The following is a 21192-nucleotide window of genomic DNA, read 5'->3' as shown; positions in this document are numbered from 1 at the left end:
GTACCACTAATGGGAAAAATACTGAAGCTGCTGCACCTCTGACCCAGATATTGTATTTAGAACACTAATGCTTTTTTGCCATGTCATTTCCATAGCAAAGGCAACGTCTAAAAGATAAGAACTTTATTTTTTTTCCAATAACAAAATTCTTTTATGTATTTGCCAAGGATCTCAATACACAAATCTTCAAAACGTTTGAACTATGGAACAAGTTTGCTCTCTGGTGGAATATAAACTGCTTATGCATGATTTGAAATTCTGAATTTATAAAGCTCCTGTCTGTATCTGTCTCAGAGAAGCTCATTAGGCAGCACAAAAATAGCAGGCAGACTTAATAATCATAACAACAACAATTTTATCCAGCTTTTATTATTTCAAAGAGAAAATTATTTACTTATGTTAATTCTTTAATTAAATCTTAAAAAATGATATGCAATAAGAAAAAGAGAAACAATTCAATGACAAACAGGCCTGCACAACCTGCCATTCCTTGATTTTCTGAAAACTGAGCTGTCACTTTCATTAAAATGATGAATATTCCATTACCAAAGTATCTTCCGTCATTGCTGATTTTAAGCCACAGTATATGACTGATTATGTAAAATATTTATCAACAGAGAGAGAAAATCCTCTTACAATACTGTAAGTGTTAAAGAAGTGGTGATTTTCACTGTCCAGATACATGGTTACCACCATCCTGTATTTTAAGTATCAGTTCTTTAGGATTAGAGTGTTGCTGATGTTTTATTTTGAATATTTCTTAAGTATCACTCTATTAAAAATTCCAAGTGGAATAGAACAGAAGGAATTAAATATCATAACATTTAAAGATCAAACCTCAGCTTAACGTCTGTCATTTTGTGTGCAGAGCCTATGAGTTGCATGCCTTCTTTCTCTCACTGTGAGATGCACAAGAAGCAAGGTCACATGGAATACCAGTCTTCATGGTATCTAATACAAATAAACAACACCAGACAGCAAACATTAGATTGTGCTGTCAGGACAGGATAACAATGAAATACAAATCTGTATTTTCACATTGTCTAGGTTTTTTAGTAAACTGTTTACTGGTTTTACTCTGATACTAAATAATGCTTATGTTTTATCCCTGTTTTATCTCTCTCGACACAGAATCCTATCGTGTTATTATCCTTAAGCCAAGAAAATCAGTTTATCTGTAGTTGTTTAAACTGAGTGGTTAAAAATAACCTGATGCATTGCTTTTAATACTTTTCCATTCATCGTTACTTGAAGAACAGGACAAACTGCAGCAAAGGAAATCCTGCAAATATCACATAAGTCAGTCAAGCAGCAAAATATTTATAACTCTTGCTAATAAAGATAATTAATTTCTTGACAAAAAAGGTCAGACCTTAGGGATAACAGAATCTAATGTTTGCATTTACTTGAAATGCTTGAATCTGTAAAGTGAAATGTTTACTGTTTATCAGAAGTATTTTACATGAAATTTTAATTTGAGGAACAGCAATAAAGTAAGTTTGAGGGGGTTTTGTTTTTCTGGCAAGATCAATTTGTTGAAGTGATCTTCAGATGATAAATGTAGCAGTAAACGTCGGTTGTACAGCTACAAAAGACCCAGGTCCCTTTGTATATGAGACATTTTTCATTGAACTAAAAATCATTTACTGTATTTAAACCATACAATGAAGATCTTAAGCTTTTGTGTTAGATGCACGCATGATGAGACTGAAACAAACCAAAAAACATGACTTCACTCAGAGGATATAATATAAAAAAAATGTAATTGCATTTGATTGCATTTATTTATAGTATAAATCTATTTTGTGAATGTTGTGCTATGTATTAACAGCTAAGCCACAGTGATCATGTCTCTGGTCAAAGGGCCACATCCAAGAGGAGATAGAGCTGGTTAAAGTTTAACCCACTAGGACTGTAAACCTGCTTGCTAGGACACTGAACCTTTGGAGTTTGATATGATGTGATTACAGAATCCCAGAGTGACACGTCGCCAAATTCACTATAATCAAGGTCTGACTCTTCCGGGTGGTCATCTCACAAATTGCTCAGGTAACTTCTCTATTTCTGTTGCATTTTTGTTTACTGCTTTTCTAAAAGTATAATTTCTGGGAAAATTCTTATTGTTTAAATGGAATGCATCGTCATAATGCAGTCTCTTGAGGAACAAAGAGGACTTTTGCATGATGCTAAACTGATCAACTAGATTTTGAGAAAGGTTGGTTTGGAAAAAGGTTGCTTTTCTGTAGGACACAAAATAGAAATATCTTTACTGACAAAAATGGATTAAGGGCTTTTTCTTTCCATCTTATATTGTTGTGAGAACATATTTTATTTTGAAATGAGTTTTAAAAAGCATTTTGCTAAAGGTGGACATGAAAGACACTAATATCTGAGACATTTACATACAGGTTTTGGTAGCTTTTGGTTAATGCTATTTTTGAAATATTTCTCAGTTGATGTTCAGAAAGTGATCTGTGTTTTATGAACTGTAAATCTTTTGAATCTTTTGAACTATAAATAAGTCTTTTGAAAAATGTGTTTATTTTTTATAACAACCTCTTGTGTCAACATCTTGCTCAGTCCTTTCAATATTTTAGACTGAACTCATAGAACTTGTGTTATTCAACTCTTGGTTAGAGCTGTTTTAGTTACGACAGAGAAATATAAACTGCACCGCCAGACCTACTGTATAAAATACAGTCTGAAGTTCAGGCTAGTTCCTTGTGCTCTATATTGTTTTTACTCTGAACTGATTTTATTACATTATGTGGAGAAATAGTTACCTTTAGGGTTTGAAAAAAGAGTATATTGCAATGCATTGGGAATGTGGCATGGCAAATTGCAATGCAATAAGGAATGTTACAAGGTGGCACTTTTTTACAAGAAAAGCTAAATGAAAAATGAAATCTGAAAGGTTCAGCATGTTTATTGAAAATGCTTATTTTTATTTAATTTGTTTTACCTCTCATTGGCATATAAAGGTTAGGTGCAAAAAATAACACAACATGATACAAAACACTAAATGAATCATTATTATGCAAACCGTTGCTCTGCTCTGTAGTGCCTTGAGTACCACAGTGGATTTCACTGCCTGTGAGCTTTTACTGAGGTCTTTCAGTAGAGAAAGATGGTGCTCCTCATAAATGTAGATATTAGCTGATCTGAAGCTTTCTCAGTTCAAGCCTGTGCTGCACAGTGCAATATGTATGCAAAAGTGACATGAGATATGAAAACAAAGAGAGAACTGAAAAAATTAGCTTTATTATTAGACCCTTATAGCTACATAAAATTGATATTTTACTCTATAACCATTATCAGGAAGTCTTATTCCTCATCTTGCACCCAGAAGCACAGGGGGCAAGGCAGGAATAAATTCATATTTATTAACCATATAACATTTCTTCAAATGTTAACTTATTAGATAAATGAATGGTTGTGTTTGTGTGAATAAATCTAAATGACACAATATAAAAATAAGTTTGTTTAAAAAATGCTATTATAAAATTAGAAATTGATCATCAACAGTTGTATTTTAACAGTATATACTGTAAGAGAGATGAAAGATACGGATATCGTAACATGTTGTTACTGTTATTGCCTTTTATTTTCCTTTCTTAACGACATCATTGTAGGTCAATATTCAATAATGTGTGCAACAAGCATAAGCACAATAACTCTTTGAAATACATTGAGATACAGTATTAGACAAAAAACAGAAAATGTATAAAGAACGGAGTTTGATCATATTCATTTCTAGTTACTGTACATGTACATGAGTTTCAGTTCTTCTGCGCCTGACTTTGAATCACTAATATACAAAAACAGGCTTACACAATGGCCTTCAGTACCATATGTATTCAGCTTAGGTCAACAAACCTCAAAAAGCAGGTATTGATCTTTGCCAGATAAGCAGGCCTGTAGTTATCTTGTTTTTGCAAACGGTATCCAAGCTTTCCGAAAGAGGACCACTGTCACACACAGAGGGCTAATGGAGCATGTCAGCAGCGTGCCACCTGTAAGAAGCTTTTTAAATGGCGCAGGGTTTTCCAGCAGGTTTAAATAGGATACAAGATGATACAAGATTGTGCTTTTCAGACAAAGTATGTTAATGCAACACAAAATAACCAGAACAGTGTAGTCAGGCCAAGGAACAGACAGTCAGAACAGAAAAGAATGCTAGTGCAACAAAACTTTCCTTATGGTGTGTACCTCTATCACCTGCACACAGTGAATACTGCACTTATTCTTGTGAAAAATATGCCAAGTAATGTTCGCTCAAATTTTTAAATGAAGTTCTTAATTGAAATTCCTGAACTATGCCAAGTCACCAAGTCACTCTACAGTATGTCCCAGCTAGTCTAAATCATAATTCGCAAAATTATTTCTCAAAAGCTGTATCTACCATAAGGAAACCCCTATTTTTTGCATTTTGTCTGACATCCCTCCGTCTCACTCCTCCATCTTCCTAGTTCCCCTTTTTTATGAGGGTCCTTGTTGCTCTTTGTGAACTGTAGATTGAAGGTTAATTTCACACTCAAAATGTGAAGAAACCAAGACCACACTGAAGAAAAAACAGGAAAGCTTTTGCAGTTGTAAAAAGTGAAAGACACTGCCATTTTTGCCATGTCTGCAATATCTAGTCATTACACTATTTTGTGCTTCATTGAAGCCCCAGTTGATTTGATTTCACTATACCTATTTCACAACAACAACAAAAAAATATGAACGTGCACCACACTTCTGGATTTTAACACAAAAACACGATCACACATTTGCAGTATTGTTTTTTTTTCTTATTGCCAGTACAAGCTCTATGAGACAATTAAAAAAAAGCTTGGGAAGCTAATAGAGTTCAGTCTCAGGAGGATGTTGTAAGCTTCTGATCAAAGATCCCTGGATATTGAATTCTTTTGTAAATAGAAAACATTAGCCTTTAAGTTTCGAGCGAATCTTGTGATTCTACTGAGGTGATATTTAGTCTGCTAAAAGGGATCGGTTTTAGCAGTCTTATCTAATAGTTTTCAACTGGATAAATCACAAGGATGACCATTTAGTGTAACTTCAAAGCCTCATGGAGATGCACATGCATATCTATGTTTCTTTGAATGACCAGACACAATCCTCCATAACACTTTTGAAAATATGGATATCAGAACATTTGTCATCACATATTTTCACACAAGTATATCCACAGAGTCTCACAACAGGTTGTTGTAAGATATTGATGAAAATCTCAGCAACTTTGTCAGCATCTTCATTGCACAATGAATGACCATTATGCAGAAAAGATCTCATTGTGGTCCAGACAAGTTGATGACAGACATTTTAATAAGGATCTCTTAATGATTTGCAATTGGCGATTCAGTCTCTCAGTGAATTAATCAGAGTCTCGTTGCTCTTTTAAGGTCCATAACAACATTACACGCTGCATTGATTGAGATGGCACTGAGGGGGCTTTGATGTGGTAGACTGCAACTACTTGACTTGAATTGAAAGCTGTTCTGCACAAATGCAAATTTCTTCTTTTTTTATTTTTGTCATTATTGTCATTAAGCTTGTTTCTTTTCAACATCATTTTCATACTGATAAAAAAAGCATGATTATGATTTTAAATATAAAATATAGCATTAGATTAACAAGATTGTTTAAAAATTGACACATGAGTTGGTCAGTAAAGCTTGTTGTTATAGAGATTCGACAGGCTTCAGTTCAGTATGACTAATCACCATCTCTCAACTAGTAAGGTTTTTGGAAATCCTTTTTCTCTCTGTGTTTATTCTTGAGAAAATAACCCGTTAGCCTTCAGTAATCCAATGCAAAAGAGCTGTTTCAGGATAAGAAAAACCCAGTAATTGTCAAATTTACAATTAAAAAGTGCTTTTCAGTACTGCTTGCACTTACCATATCTTTGTAAAACAACAGAATGGTCACATAGGTACAGTACATTAAAAAACAGATGGTCTCACCTGTCAAGAGAGTTTAAAATCAATTAAAAACTGAATCCAACAGAAACAAAAGTCCTTCACCAGATTTACAGGCTATTCATCTTACAAATACTAAAAACTTATTTGACAAGATCAACATTTGGAGTGTCACACTGGTAAAGTTTGGCCAAATATTTAAATAGTATGCAGAATTCTGTTTCTGGAGGGTGTCAATGGAAGTCTTTGTTCTTTTTGCCATGAGAAAGAGACAGGTGGAATGTACTCTGTGCTCTTGAAAAGGCTGCCATTAACCTCAGACATATGGTTTCACTTGAACCAGCTGTTAATGTGTCTCACACTGACCCCTTATTCTGAAAGTATTAGCCTGCGATGGAGACATAAGTGACAGAAATGTTGGCAGGGGATTTAAAAATCTCTTTCCTCTTCTATAACAATAGTGAGGGAGATCTGCTGCAGCTGGTAGCTGACTTGTCTCCTGTGCATTGTCCTTGCTTTTATATATACTGAAATAACCCCTTGACACAGACTGGGAACTGGAGTAATGGTGTCAAACTTGGAGCTACTGGGGCATAAGTGATTGTCAAAAGGAAAGGAAAGTCACTAACACTTTTTCCATAACAGTACCTGCCAGTGAAAAATACTGTACTGTATATAAATATGTTCAAATTAAAAGGTATGTTTATAGTTAAGTTTTGAAAGACTCTAACACACAGTTAAATTTAAATCTCTACTACTGTAGGATAGCTGTAACCTGTTAAAATCTGACCTGTAAATGTTTCAAAAATAGATGTATGCACCGTACAGGGAAAAAACTGTACTCTTCAAATGACTATTGGAAAGGAACTCCTGCATGTGCTTCTTCCATAACTCTACCTTACTGTTTAATTCATTACTTGTGCAGATGTTTGACATTGTCATTTATGTATGTTTTGAACTTTGATTTAATTTCAGTGAGCACCCGTAATTAAGCTGATTTATTGCTGATAATCACTCACAATGGAAACCAATCAAAAATCCGGGGATGGACTGACGGGCACTCAGAAAGAAGCAGCCCTGCGCTCATTGATCCAGCGCACAGGATATAATTTGGTTCAGGTAGGAGCCTGTAGATGTAGCTTTGAACAATGTCGCCTGAAGAACATTCTCACGATTCAGTGGGCTCTGCTTTCATTGATAACTCCCTGCTGACAGCCAGAACAGGCTGAGTCTTTAGTTTCAGTGCTCCCTCTTTGGATCTGTTTGTCTGTGCCTATGCAAAAGCTAAAGGTCCATTTTTCAGAGCATCTGGAAAGATGAATATGTAAACGTCAGTTAGTACTTATCACTATGTCAGCTGAATCACCAGGTACAGAGGTGAAAGGGCAGTGGATGTAAAGGGCTCAGAATCCTGATGCAAAACTCATGTTTCTGAGTTTTATGTAGCTCAATCAAATTGTCCATATTAAAGGAGCACAACCAAATGTATTTTTATATTAAATATATCAATTGAGTTCATCCACCCTTCCTTACCCAATGCTTACAGCCATTCTTTTACAGTTTGTCTGGGGCAAAAAAAGCAAAAGCAAACAGGGTTTGTATGATTTTCTCCTTAAAACATATTGGAATCTGACAGTCTTTTATTTGAAATATTGACAAACTGTATAGTGTACAAAAGATAAACCTGTTAATTGTAAAAAGAGAGCGATTAATTAAATAAACATATTACATACATTTTTTTTTAATATTTAAGATGCAACTTAATTTTATTGGGATTTTGAGGCTTAAGCCTTGTAAAGGCACAGACGCCAGTGGAAAATTGGTACATGGCTCCATCTACTGGCTGAACTGGACAGTCTTACTTTCATAACCTTTCTGAAAAAAATCTCTATCATAGCAATTAAAACCCCCATATTAAACCATTATTTAAGGCTTTAGTCAAATGTATGACAGAAGTTTCTAATGCATATAAAGAAATAATGATAGCTATACCTGCTAGATATTAGCTAAATAAACTGCCTTAAATGTAAAACAACAATATTCATAACAGTAGAAAGGGACTGCTTTACAAATGCAAATAATGCAAAGCAATATTGCTATTGCAGATATTTGAGTTACACTGCTTTAGTTCTTTTCTTTACAAAATATAATGATTAAGAAAAAGGACTCCTGTAGTACATAGAAACTCTCGGTATGTATTTCCCTGATAACATCCTGCTTTCCCAGGTCAACTTGATAAGCCTTATCATGAGGCCTCAACTATGTTTCTTCTAGGGTTATACATATCTATTAATAAAAATAAACAACAAAGGATCAGAATGTTCAGAATGTAATTGTAATTTTAAAGATATGCTTACCACAAAAACAATATGTTATTTTAGAACACACTCTTTAAATAGCTTTTTCTTCACAATATGTATGAAATGGTTAAGGTCTAAATACATTAAAGAAATATATTTAAACCAGTGTAATCTTTAATCAACCATGTTCAGCAGTCTCTAGAACCCAGTACCCAGTAGTTGAAAGGGAGATTTTAAAACCTATTAGGCATGAAAAGCCTCTTGAGCATCTCTTTCATTAATTTTAAATAATCAATTGTTACTTCAAGATCATATTCAATATAACGAAGATTTTTCAAAAACCCTTCAGGTGCTTATGGTCATCAACCCATGAGAATTACATGGGTCTCCACTAGCAAATTCTGATTGTATTTGACTGAAGAGGTGGCAAGTGTAAAATCTGATTAATCCTATTCTGATGAATGCTATTTTCTCAACCATTTCAGAAGCTTTTCACCTCATTCCAAGCACTGTCCATCGCTTCATCATTTGGCATTTAAATCATAACCACTTACCTACATCCTTAAAGGGCTTCAGCTGGAACACTTCAGTGCCTTTTTCATTTGTGACAAGTCTCTGTAAGATGCAGTTCATTTTGATGATAGTCCAGTTGACCATTGAGAGCTATCACCGTTAGTTTAGACCAGCCTTCCTGAATCCACATGTCTAGGGTCAGCATCAGAGATTTTGTTTTCATCTATGTAGGTCAAGCTACCAAGCCTCAGAGCGTGCAACAAGGCTTGGCAGTGTCTGCTGCTACCCTGTAAAACCAGAAATAAATGCCTCGTTTGAAATGTTCTTTTCTTCTTTGAATTCAGTAGCAGGTCAAATTGTACAGTCACAGAATGAAGTGTCTTGTGAATTGGCTAATTTGTATGCTTTCGTTTTTACTAAATTAGGTCTCTGTTTTAATATTTTCTGTTTTATTTCTTTGGGCATGTTTTTCAGTTTCTGTAAATCAAACGTAGCATTTGCCACTATTATTAAAACATCTAGTTAATTCAAAATGATACACAGATCTTCGTCTATGGTTTTATCTTTGTCCCTGGAAGTAGAAGCATGGTCCATACTGTGCATCATTGTCTGCTCCCTTGTTTAATCATTATTGAACAAATCTCAGTGAAAATACCACTTTTTATTATACTTTAAATTATGACACTTATGATTTTGAAGTACGGAAGACTCTCTGTACAGTCCTCTTTATTTTTAATTTTTTTTCGTCCTGCAGGAAAATGGTCAAAGAAAATACGGCGGCCCGCCCCCAGACTGGGATGGCCGTCCACCTGAGAGAGGGAGTGAAATTTTCGTGGGGAAGTTGCCTCGGGATCTCTTCGAGGATGAGCTGGTGCCACTCTGTGAAAAAGTAATTTTGAACATTTCTTGTTACAGATGCAAATATTAGAGATGCACACATTCAGTAAGAGATATTAATCTTCCCAAAAACATATTTTATGCATACAATGCTCTGTCTACTAGTGCTGTTTTTTGTTGTCATCCATTTTAACAAGCAAACATTGTACTTGTCTCTTGATTTTTTATTGTGCAAAATGATTATTCAGTGCCAAAACCGGCAAGCAAAGTCTGACAGTATTTCAGGAATATTTCATTATACCACAAAGCATGGTACATTTGCCAAACAGCCTGTATTTTCAGTCCAGCCTAAATGAGATGGTAATCTTTAAAAGCATCTTAAAGTGCTTTGTGTAGCAACATATAAAATGATCAACACACCTTACTATCTTCATCCACCCATCCACTTTGAATTGCCGAAAAATGACTTGGTATAATCATACAGTATGTAGTTCATTGATCATAATTTGTCAAAGCAAACAAAACACAAAGGAGAGACTGAAAAATTCAGTGAAAATTCATGATTTCACTGACATCCTTTCTTGCTTATGATTAAAAAACATTGTTTTGGGCTTGTTTTTCAGTTTGGAAAAGTCTATGAGGTGCGAATGATGATGGACTTCAATGGAAACAATCGTGGTTATGCATTTGTAACTTTCTCCAATAAACAAGAAGCTAAAAATGCCATGAAACAATTAAATAATTATGAAATAAGGTAAGATTCTTTGCATATTTACAGTCTTCATAGATGGTATGTTTTCCCATCTATTCCTCCCTTACAGCTGATACAGTAGAGAGTTAGGGGAAAAAGTGTATGTGAAATAAAAATAAACCATTATTTCTAAAATAAAACTGAGTGGTTTCACAAAAATATATAAAACAACTTTTGAAGGAATTAATTTCACATACATGCATTCAACTTTTCAAGATTTGACTCTTGGGCACAATAGTCTTTTCAGTTGAATGGTTGCTGGGTCTGCTTAATGATATGCCTAAGAATTAATACATTCCTGTGTGTGTCTTTTCTGAGGAATGGAAGACTTCTGGGAGTATGTGCGAGTGTGGATAACTGCCGCCTCTTTGTTGGGGGTATCCCTAAAACTAAGAAGCGGGATGAGATTTTAGCAGAAATGCGGAAAGTGACAGATGGAGTAGTTGATGTAATAGTATATCCCAGTGCGGCTGACAAAACAAAGAACAGAGGATTCGCTTTCGTGGAGTATGAAAGCCATCGAGCTGCAGCCATGGCCAGGAGGAAACTACTTCCAGGTGAGGAAGTCAGGTCAGTGGTCATAGCTTTAAGGAACTGTGTAACTCTAGTTAAAGTTCCATCCTGTAAAAGTTTATCGCTTGAATTAAGAAATTAGAGCTACTTCAAAACATAATGCACAGCAACAGTAACATCTACTGGTCACCTGCTTTATTCATTCATAGATATTTTGGAGGTTCAAGTCAAAGACCATTGGTAGACTATGGCTTAGTAAACACATAACTTACTGGTACTGTGGGAGGTACCCCACACATCAAGCTGTTAGTGAACGAGGCTGGAGTACAAGCATGTGAACGACAGTGGTACAGCAGTGTGAAACCAGAACAGAGCACAGTTCATAATCCTAATGAGCTGGCAAGCAATGCCACAAAAGGTGATGAATCCCAAAACCTTTGAAAATACTCTTAGTGTTACTGGGAAACAATGCTTTTATGAAGTGTGAAGAGCACTCCTCCCCAGATAGTAAAACTCCAATAAAGGCCAAATGTTACACAGCTAAAAGGTTTATGGAGGATATAAAGCTCATGTCTTGATGCCTTTTCCATTTTATGATACTGATTCCCTCATTTAGTGTTCTGCATCTTCTGTGATCATTTTTTGTCAGGAGATGTCCCTTTAAACTTGACCTTGGTCAATTCTGATTTCTGGTTCCCAGTTAAAAACACTGTTATTCTGTTAAAAAGAAGGCCTGAGCTGCTTTTACTTTATATTTCAGTTGTTGAGTGCTTTGCCTTATCAATCCCGCACAGTTTGCAGGCAATGCCAATCACTAAGCCCATTAAACTTGTATTTCAGTCCTTTGGTTCTCTGATATACAGTATGTTCAAATGGCTGCACATTTATTTTGGTCACCTGCTGAATAAGACAGTATCCAACCATATTCTTTTCAACACAGCAGAGATGTATGTAATGTGCAACATCTTAAATAATTAAGATTAATAATGATAAAAGACAATCTCTATTCCTGAACCAGGCCTGTGCTATGTTCTGCTGCAGAGAAACAGTATAACTAATTGTTTAAGGGGAGAAAATTCCAGGCGGAAATTGGTTCTGGGGGCCAATATCACTTAAACTGAGATCTACTGTATCAAAAGCGGCAATGAGTGCTAAATTCACAGCACTACAACTCAAAGCAGATCTTATAGCTAGGATCTTGTCTGTTATGCACGGCTGAGACTGATCAGCACTGGGAGGGGAGACTAGGTTGCTGCTACAAGTGGCGTTGGTGGACCAGAAGCTAGTTCTGATCTGCCAGCAATGTTGACAAGGATTTTCTAACCACGATTCAGTTAAACCACCCTGAAAATCTCAGGAACTCATCACTCAAGTCTAATGCATTAGCACACAACTGTTTATATTTCTGTAGAGCAACAGGCTTCAAGTCTTCTCATAAGTACAGAAATTGACCCATAACAAAGAGGAGAAAGGCATTTTTGTAATAAGGTTATTACAGGTAGATATAGGTATACCCTTGTAAGAACACAAGTTTGAAAAAGAAACAACTTAAAGCCATCCAATGTAAGGTGTAGGGTCCTTTTGTAGGCACACCTGAATAAGCATGTTTAGAACTGGTCACATTTTCAAAAATAGCATTACCAAATGCATATTAATAACAATGAGCTGATGTTTTTTGTTTAGCGAAGACTTGTGCTTTATAAACAGTAACATGGCCTCACATCATGCCTGATCTCTCTAGGGAGAATCCAGCTGTGGGGACATGCCATTGCCGTTGACTGGGCCGAACCAGAGGTCGAAGTGGACGAGGACACAATGGCCACGGTTAAAATCCTGTACGTGCGGAACCTAATGTTGTCAACCACAGAGGAGACGATAGAGAAAGAATTTAATAGTCTGAAGCCAGGTGAGCAGTGATTCATGGGCATTTTAACCCAACAGCATTTCTAAACTATATGCAAGAGGCCAGTCTATTTGTGCGGTCTCCAATGCTGTTCCTGAGGAACCCCAGCGCGGTTAGCCTTATAAGTCATCTTTCATCACTCATTCATCACACACTTGGAAGTTATCAACAAATTAAACAAGTTATTTGTTCAGTTAAGGGAACTGGTTCGTAACTTCTGGAGAGTATCTGTTGCTCCAAATGACATATAAATTATTACATGTAAAGGAAATTGCCCATTTAATTAATCGGTTAAATTGTCTCAGATCTTTAAAAATTACTCATTCAGAGACTACATATAAAACGTGCATTAGGACTCTCCAAAAATTCGGAATTAATCCAAGCCAGGTTAAGCTTATTCATTCACTACATAGAAGAAACCAATTTATTCTAACACAGAATGATGTTAGTGTCTCAAGTCTGAATGCACAGCGTGTTTACAATCATCCATCGCCAGATTAATACTTTGACTTAATACAAGAGATTAGGCCAGTAACTCCTCATTCTGGAAGAGATCACTTTATCTAGTTATCCTTAATTATACGGTATAAAAGTAAATCTTCTTGTAGGAGAAGAACTGTAACATAAGGCGTAAAAAAACTTTAATGACTCCAGACCCCCTATAGACAGATCTGGAAACCCCAGAAAGAGGCAGGAAGCTACCATTTTAATCAGCCTGAACCATAGCACTTTTTGTATCCTGTATTCTTGCAAAGTACTGTGCCCAATAAAATGTGATAAATGATAAATCTGTTCATCACAAACCTGAAGGCAGAATAGCCCTGAAAAAACAAGAGGACTTTGGTATCTACTGCTTTGAAAGCACTTTTTATACTGTTTAACACTAGAACAAATATAACCTTTGTTCTATATAAGGATAGCTACAGAATATACACTAGTTTTTCTGTGTTTTCTCAACTTTCTCAACTTAACCTTATGGTGAAAACCAAGTTTGTAAAATGGCTGTACTGTTAAATTCTTTGCTGCTCTGATTGATGAGCATACTGTATCTGCAGGTGCTGTTGAAAGAGTGAAGAAGATACGAGACTATGCTTTTGTCCACTTTACTGAAAGAGAGGATGCAATCAATGCCATGAATGCATTGAATGGAAAGGTAATGTACTGTAAATAGCCACAAGATTTATCTCAAACTTACCATGTCATAACGAGTAGTATCAAAATATGTAAATCTGGCATTGACTTACAACCATTCATTTATTTCACTGCATTTTTCAATAACTATTGTTAATAACAGAAATAACAAAAAAAAAACAAAAAAGGCAGAAGCATAAATAAGTGAATAATTCAGATTTTTATAGTAAATCCACTGTATTTAACATTTTAATGGCGTGCTCTAATTTTTACATAAACGGTTTTTACTATAACATAGAAGTAGATAGAATTTATCTGCTGCAAATTAATAATTAACTTCAGGGACAGGCCAACACAAATACACCCTATATACAGTATACATAAAGAGGGTGCACCCTGAAATTGAAATAACTCACTATAGCTACATTGGTACAGAAGGCTTCAATAGTAAAATTCCAAAAATGGGTAAGTACATACCAAATTTAAATCATGTGGTGAAAAAGAAAACCATTCACCAACACAGGTTGGATGATGGGGTGAGGAGGTTTTCTACTTTTTTAAAAAAAAATAAAATTATACATTTATAAACTGTATATAGATTTGATTCAATGTAAAGCCTTTTTACCCAAAACCAATGTGCAATGTACACAAAAAGCTCTTAAAAGGCTGCCGGTTCTAACCTCGACTTGCTGTGGCTGTCTCTTGCAAAGCTGGTGGACGGATCCCCGATAGAGGTGTCCTTAGCCAAGCCTGTGGACAAGGACAGTTACGTGCGCTACACCAGAGGCACAGGCGGCCGGGGTGCGCTGCTGCAGGGGGAGTACGCCTACACGCTGGGACAGGTGTACGACCCCACAGCCGCCTACCTGGGGGCGCCGGTGTTCTACGCGCCGCAGGCTTACGCAGCCTTTCCCAGCCAGCTCCGTTTCCCGGCGGCCAAGGGCCACGTCGGCGCCCGCGGCATCGTGCGCAGCCCCTCGATCAGAGGTATCGTGCCGTCTCCCCACCAGTTTTCCAACTCAAGTGAGGTTTTTTTCAGTACTGTAAAGATTCACACAGGAAGCAGCTCAGCGAACTCGGCGCCTCATTCACATTTGAACTGATTAAACACATTAAACACATTTTAAATCACATTTAAACTTATTAAACCACCCTTCGATTGTTTTAGTTGAATTCAGCCTAAAGTCTGAATGAAGCATGGCTTTTTGTGACATTTATGGGCAGCACAGCAGCATACTGTAGCGTTTGGCTTTGCTGCCTCACAGCTCCAAGGTCCTGGGTTCACCTATGGACTGGTGCAGTTTGCGTGTTCTCTCACGAGAAATGCTGGCTAGGTTAATTGGTGTCTCTAAATTGCCCTGGCGTCCTGGACTGGTATTCCAGGGAGTTACCCCACCTTGTGCCCTAAGGTTCCAAGGTACAATTGCCACAGCGCATATCAGCAATAAGCAATTTTCTGATAATGGAGGAATGGATTTCACCATTAGTTTCTGATTTAAAAGAAAAACTTACAAAAAGATTAGGTGAAGGCTGAACATTGTCCTAGAAATATAAAACAATCCATTCCTGTCTGGCTCCTCTCCCTAGCTGAAGTAGTCGGGTTAGAGGAACAGTTCTTGAATCCACTCTATAATAGCAGTGCACATCTGTCACTGTAATAGTCACATTAGCTTTTCACTCATATTAATGAATTATAAATAGTGCAGCACTGCTTGCTTGAAAACACATTGAAATATATTACCGTAAACATTTCAAATGTATTTTTATTCTGTTAATTAAAATTTTGCTTTCATAACTTTTGATTACATTTACTTCAAATGGACTAGAAAGATAATTTAATTTTTTATATAATCAAAACTTAATACTGAAATAAGAAAACGATATAAGAATTCACAATTAGATTGTTGAGGATGTCCATTCGGTTGTATGTACAGTATATAAAAATCCTTATCAATCTGTTTCCCATGCCTGCACTGTCCAAGGGTAAAAACAGGATTTTGTCTTCAGTCTTTTTAAACAGAACAGATTTCACTGTTCTGGAAAAACTGACATTTCAGAACCATCTCTCTCATAAACCAAAGTAAAAGATGTGAAAGATGGAAGATCTTAGTGCTCATTGACATGGGCAAAAGAATGAGCTGAAGACACTGTCCACACTGCTGCACAGTGCATGGATGGGAATGACTGTTAATGCTCCAGGTGATTTCTGGTGCTTTGATTTGATTTGATGCCCTCTTGCATTCCTAGAAATTTACATGAATGTACCTGTAGGGGCTGCGGGAGTCCGTGGGATGGGTGGACGTGGCTATCTTGCTTACGCAGGTATTGGCCGAAGCTACACAGGATACCAGCTTAAGGGAGACAAGAGAGCGGAAGATAAATTTTATGACCTCCTGCCTGGGATGGAGCTCACGCCTATGAACCCTGTAACCTTGAAACCTCAGGGAATCAAACACGCTCCACAGGTACAAACCAGGAGGACCTCATTCTGCACCTGTAAGAGGAGACCTATAAGCCACTTTATATAGTGATATTTCCTATTGTGCGTCAGCTTGTTTATATCTATTAAGGGAAACGCAGGCAATGATTGTACCTGAAAAACCCTTCACATTTTAAAGTAATACACTCAAAACAAAAGCTTTTGCACTCATGCATAAACTGTTGTCATCGTGTTGTTTACACTTCGCAGATCTTGGAGGATATCTGCCAGAAGAATAACTGGGGGCAGCCGGTTTACCAGCTTCATTCCGCCATTGGACCAGACCAGAGGCAGCTGTTCTTATACAAAGTCACTATCCCTGCTCTCGCCACCCAGTACCCCAACGTGTACGCCTGACCTTTCTTTCCACATTCATGCGGCTTTCGTGGAGCTGCAATGACACAGATGCAAGAGGAAGATAAGAGAACAAATCTACAAGCCGTTATATTTAGACTTCAGTAGGGAATTTATAGATAAAAGTTTATCTTTCAGCTAGCTGTACTTTACAGAAGATTGTTACTGTATTAGAAAATGCACTATAGCCTCTAATTTATTATTCAAAGCCTCCTGGCTTTTTCCATACTGCTAACTGGCACCTTCAGCTGCAGCACACTTGCACCTTCTTGATAGCATTGACTCTGCTTTAATTCACGAGCAGGGGAATCCTTTTTTAATTCTGAAAGGATGCCGTTTTATCACAGGCACCCATTCACACCGGCCAAGCTGAGCCCATCTGTGGATGAAGCCAAAGTGCACGCTGCAGAGCATGCCCTGCAGATCCTGGGCCTACAGACAGAGGGCGCTGAGGCCTCCGCAGCAGCAGCAGCTTTCCCAGGTATGTGAAGGTCTGTAAGGCTGTCCCACACGTCTCTAACACAGGGGTCCCAGACCAGGTCCTAAGGACACACAGGCCTGCCAGTTTCCATTCCAGCGGAGCTCTTTGCTCCACTGACTGCTTGATTGAAATGACAAGTGGGGCTTGACTGTAACTTCAGCAAGTTTGTTCTTGCCAGCTCCAGTGCTGGAGATCTGTACTTATGAAATGTGATAGCTAACAGGCAACCTCCTACATGTTTAGGAGCCGAAAAAAAAATGGAACACTTCAAATTAATCATGAGATTTGACCAATTAAGGCTTCAGATCTGTAACTGAGAGCTCAGCTGTAAATAAAAAAAACAGCAAGTTTTCTTTGGGTCCCCAGGACCAGGCCTGGACACCCCAGCTCGAATACATGTGTTTTTCAGCACAAAAAACCTCCGGACAGCACATACCATTATCTAAAGCATATAATCAAAACTCACAAGTTGTTTATCAAACAATACTGATCTGTATCTGATCTGATTTGCACTTATAGAATATCCATTTATCCTTGTAAACAGCATCTACATTAAGATGTTCCAGTATACATAATTCATAACAGGGAGTTCCAAGACTGGAAGTCTGTAGCTGCCTTTCCTGAAAGCATAACCTACTGTATTTTTCCTGTAAGAAAAGAAGGTGTGGATTTATTTATTTATAATGCCCCTTTTTTTTACAGAAACGTTTTTCACTTTTGATGTTTGTCCTTTACCACAGGGTATACAATAGCAAACACCACTGCCACTGTGGCGGCCACCCAGCTCAAACAGGCAGTGTCACTGGGACAGGACCTCGCAGCATATGCAACTTACGAGGCCTACCCAGCCTTCGCCGTGGCAACGCAGGGAGACGGCTATGGCGTGTTCTGAGCCAGCACTAGGTCATGGCCTCTCGCCTAGTGATTCAATCTATGGCATATTGATTTCAATTTAAATTTATGATTTGCTTTGATTCTGATGATCGATTTAGTACTGTAGTTGAAAGCCTTAGTTAAAGTGATAGATAATTACATGAAATATGTGGGTGATGACAATGAAATTATTTAATCTTTTTTTTAAATGCATTATCCTGCCTTATCTCAGGAATGGGTTTGCTTGTACAAGATGTTTACAAAACCACATCCCTTCCTATTATTTTTCTTTTTTGTTCTTGCCTTCTGTTTTTGTCCTTTTGTTGTTGCGGTGTTAGGATAAGTGCTGATCTTTCCATTAGCGAAACCTCAGCAGTACCACTGTCTTATGTGTTGTCTATTCCAAGTGGAAAAGGGAAACATGATTCAATTTAGATTTGAACTCACACAAACAGGCAAGTTTTCTCTTGGAGCTAGATGTAGTGGCTCCAGTAGCCTAAAAAACAGACACTTTGACTGCCACTCGACTTTGAGGGAAAATGAAATATAACAGCCTCCTCTTGCTGATGCATCACAAAATACAAAATGTCAAGGTTTTGTTGTTTCCCAGGGCAAAGCTGTCTCTATCAGGCAGCTGACCAAGGTACTAAAGCTGCAATTGGCCCATGTCTCAATGTGCTTCAGTATCATCTCAAGAGCGACATCCACAAAATGCAGCACTGCCTTCTTTTTGTGAATACAAACAAGTAGTTCCAAACTTACAAAGAGAAAGTGTTTTTTTCTGAATCCTTTTTTCTAATCTTTACATTGTTTTAAACTGATTTCATCATATGTGCACCAAGACACTAAAAACTTTCTTTCAAAATGCAGAGAGACCGTGAGTAATGGACTTCCAAGAAAATGGCCTCCTTTTTACTGTCTGATATATTTATAGAACGTTGAAGCTTATATTGCTATACTGTATGTTTAGGTTATTTCTCAGTATTTACCAAACACATAATGCTTGTATGACTTCTTTTTTTGGTGGACGTGAAGGGGAAAATGGAACAAACCCATAAGCTGGAAAACTTAAACTGTCCATGAAATGACTGGTTTTCTGTTAGAGCAACACTTCACAGCCACAAATGTTTCTGTGTGCCAACACAAATTGCTAAATCTGTCATAGAGCCTTTCCCTTCAGGCTCGGGAACCCAGGATCTCACCACAGTGATTAAACCAATCAGTTCATCATATGTTTTGAGAGTTAATGGCATAAGTTGGAGGATTTCTTAGAAAGTTCAGTTGGGTCCACAGATTGGCAAAAAGATCATGAAGTGAGACAAGCTTGTTACATGATTACTGCAGCAACAGAACTAATCCTGGGCATGTGCAGTTTAGTTAAAACCAAAAGAAAGGAGAAGTAAACATGTACTGTTGTTTCATATGAAGTGTAATAAGCCAGAGCAGTGACAGTAACAGTATTAAAGTGTGAATAAAGCACTTAAAACTTATTTTTGTACTAGAAATGCAAGATTATTTGTATAGAGTTCTATTCTTTTGGATATATAAAAAGAAATATCCTATTCAACATTCCGCAATTATTCATCTGAAAAAAAATCATTGAGGGAAAAAATTAAACATGAATGGGAAATTTAAAAAAACAGTTTCATTGTGGTATGAATCTTGGAGAAGTGCTTAGATAATTGTAATGTGCCATGTAATTTTTTCCTAAATATGAATAAAGTCTTATACTGTACAAAATATATTGTTTTACTTCATTTGTTCATATATTATTTATTTCGCAGTACTCAGTTCAGTTTCCAGTGTAATTTATTTTTATTCAGATAAACTTTCAAATGGTTTTAAGAGCGATCTGACACTTCTGTCATGCAAGCAAATGCAAATTATTTTGAATTGCACAAACACATGACAAAAGAGACGAAAGTGTTAAGACTATCCCAAGCCAGTGATAACACAAGCCTCTTAAAAAAATGCTGTAACCATTCACACACCTTGTTGACAACTCTGCCTAAACAATAGAAAAGAATTGCATGCTGTCATTTTATTCTGGACCCTTGAGGTGAATTTCACTCCTTTTTGTAGCATCCAAAAATCTGATGGGAAGCACAGCACTTCATTTTTATAGTCATACCACCCATTGTCTAATTGTGCAAAGCAAAGATAAGGAACACTACTATATATTTATGCAGTGCAATCTATAACCACTTTGTCCTAAAGATGGTCTCAGTATTAAGCTCAGCCCGACTTTACCTTATATAGGACACGTGTCCATCACAGGACACAACCGGACTATTAAAAGACTATTAAAAGTGAACCTACTGTAACTAGAATTCTTTTGGAAGGTACTGTACATAGGGATAACATACTTCAAACAGAAGCTGTAGTAGTCTAGAATCAAACTAGGGCTCAAGATCTATGAGGTAGCTGAGCTAACTATCTAGAATACAGCAATCTACACACAATATATACAGCAAAAGTAGTCACTCTCTCAATGATGCCCCATTTTGTGATATTATAAATTATTTATCACAGCAGAGTTGAACTCAAAACTCTCTGTGCTGATGTGAGCACAATATTATGACGCACTAGTAAGGCATCATTTAGAATATTGTTTACAATTCTGGTCACTATATAACAGAAAAGACACTGCTGCTCCAACATCAATCCAGATACACCCCAGTTCTTAATGGAATGTCCTACACTGACAGGCTGAAGGAACTCAACCTTTTGAGTTTTCAAAAGAGAAGATAGGATGCAAGCATTCAAATCATCAAAAGGCAATGATAAAGCCTACCCATAGGACTTCTTCAGAAGTCCTGTGCCCCCGTGCCCCCATTTGTGTTTGAAACACAAACCAGAAAACACAACTGAACACCATGAGAAATTGCATTCAGAACCAAAAACAGGAGCCAATTCTTTACCCAAAGGGTTGTGGGAGTCTGGCACCAGCCATTTTGTTGAAGCCGATGCTCTGGCTTCTTTCAAGAAACAGCTGGAGAAGATTATCTTTGGATGAATTAACAACAGTTCTAACTACCAAACGGCTGGATGGGCCAAATGGCCTCTTCTTTTTGTAGCCTGTGTTGTGTTCTTAGGTTTTTAGTCCTTCAGCATTTGCCATGTTAAAATGGGCCTT

The 21192-nt window shown here is 37.1% G+C and overlaps 1 protein-coding gene across 5 annotated transcripts; it reads left to right on the top strand.

The window, feature by feature from the left end:
• The first annotated feature begins 1975 nt into the window (after positions 1-1975).
• Positions 1976-19796, top strand: a1cf (apobec1 complementation factor). 5 transcript variants are annotated; one of them, XM_088917038.1, is made up of 12 exons: positions 1976-2049; positions 6897-7040; positions 9489-9623; positions 10195-10325; positions 10641-10879; positions 12577-12741; positions 13794-13891; positions 14580-14856; positions 16141-16334; positions 16559-16695; positions 17050-17183; positions 17924-19796. In XM_088917038.1, exons 2-12 carry the CDS (start codon positions 6942-6944, stop codon positions 18073-18075), a joined length of 1761 nt encoding a protein of 586 aa, XP_088773164.1. In that variant the 5' UTR covers positions 1976-2049; positions 6897-6941; the 3' UTR covers positions 18076-19796. The 5 variants fall into 5 exon arrangements, with proteins under 5 accessions (XP_088773164.1, XP_088773163.1, XP_088773161.1 ...); XM_088917037.1 differs by having other exon boundaries at positions 16117-16334; XM_088917035.1 differs by having other exon boundaries at positions 14580-14892.
• Positions 19797-21192: the final 1396 nt, after the last annotated feature.

This window comes from Atractosteus spatula, chromosome 5 (assembly GCF_055471065.1).
Source record: "Atractosteus spatula isolate fAtrSpa1 chromosome 5, fAtrSpa1.hap1, whole genome shotgun sequence".
NCBI classification, from domain to species: Eukaryota; Metazoa; Chordata; class Actinopteri; order Semionotiformes; family Lepisosteidae; genus Atractosteus; species Atractosteus spatula.
This window is presented reverse-complemented; position numbering and strand designations above follow the sequence as displayed.

Bases quoted from the DNA above. Each gene is read 5' to 3' on its own strand.
- a1cf (XM_088917035.1), top strand. From the start codon at position 6,942: ATGGAAACCAATCAAAAATCCGGGGATGGACTGACGGGCACTCAGAAA. The intron at 10,880-12,576 runs GTGAGGAAGTCA...TGATCTCTCTAG, and splicing joins CAGGAGGAAACTACTTCCAG to GGAGAATCCAGCTGTGGGGA. The intron at 14,893-16,140 runs GTGAGGTTTTTT...ATGTACCTGTAG, and splicing joins CCACCAGTTTTCCAACTCAA to GGGCTGCGGGAGTCCGTGGG.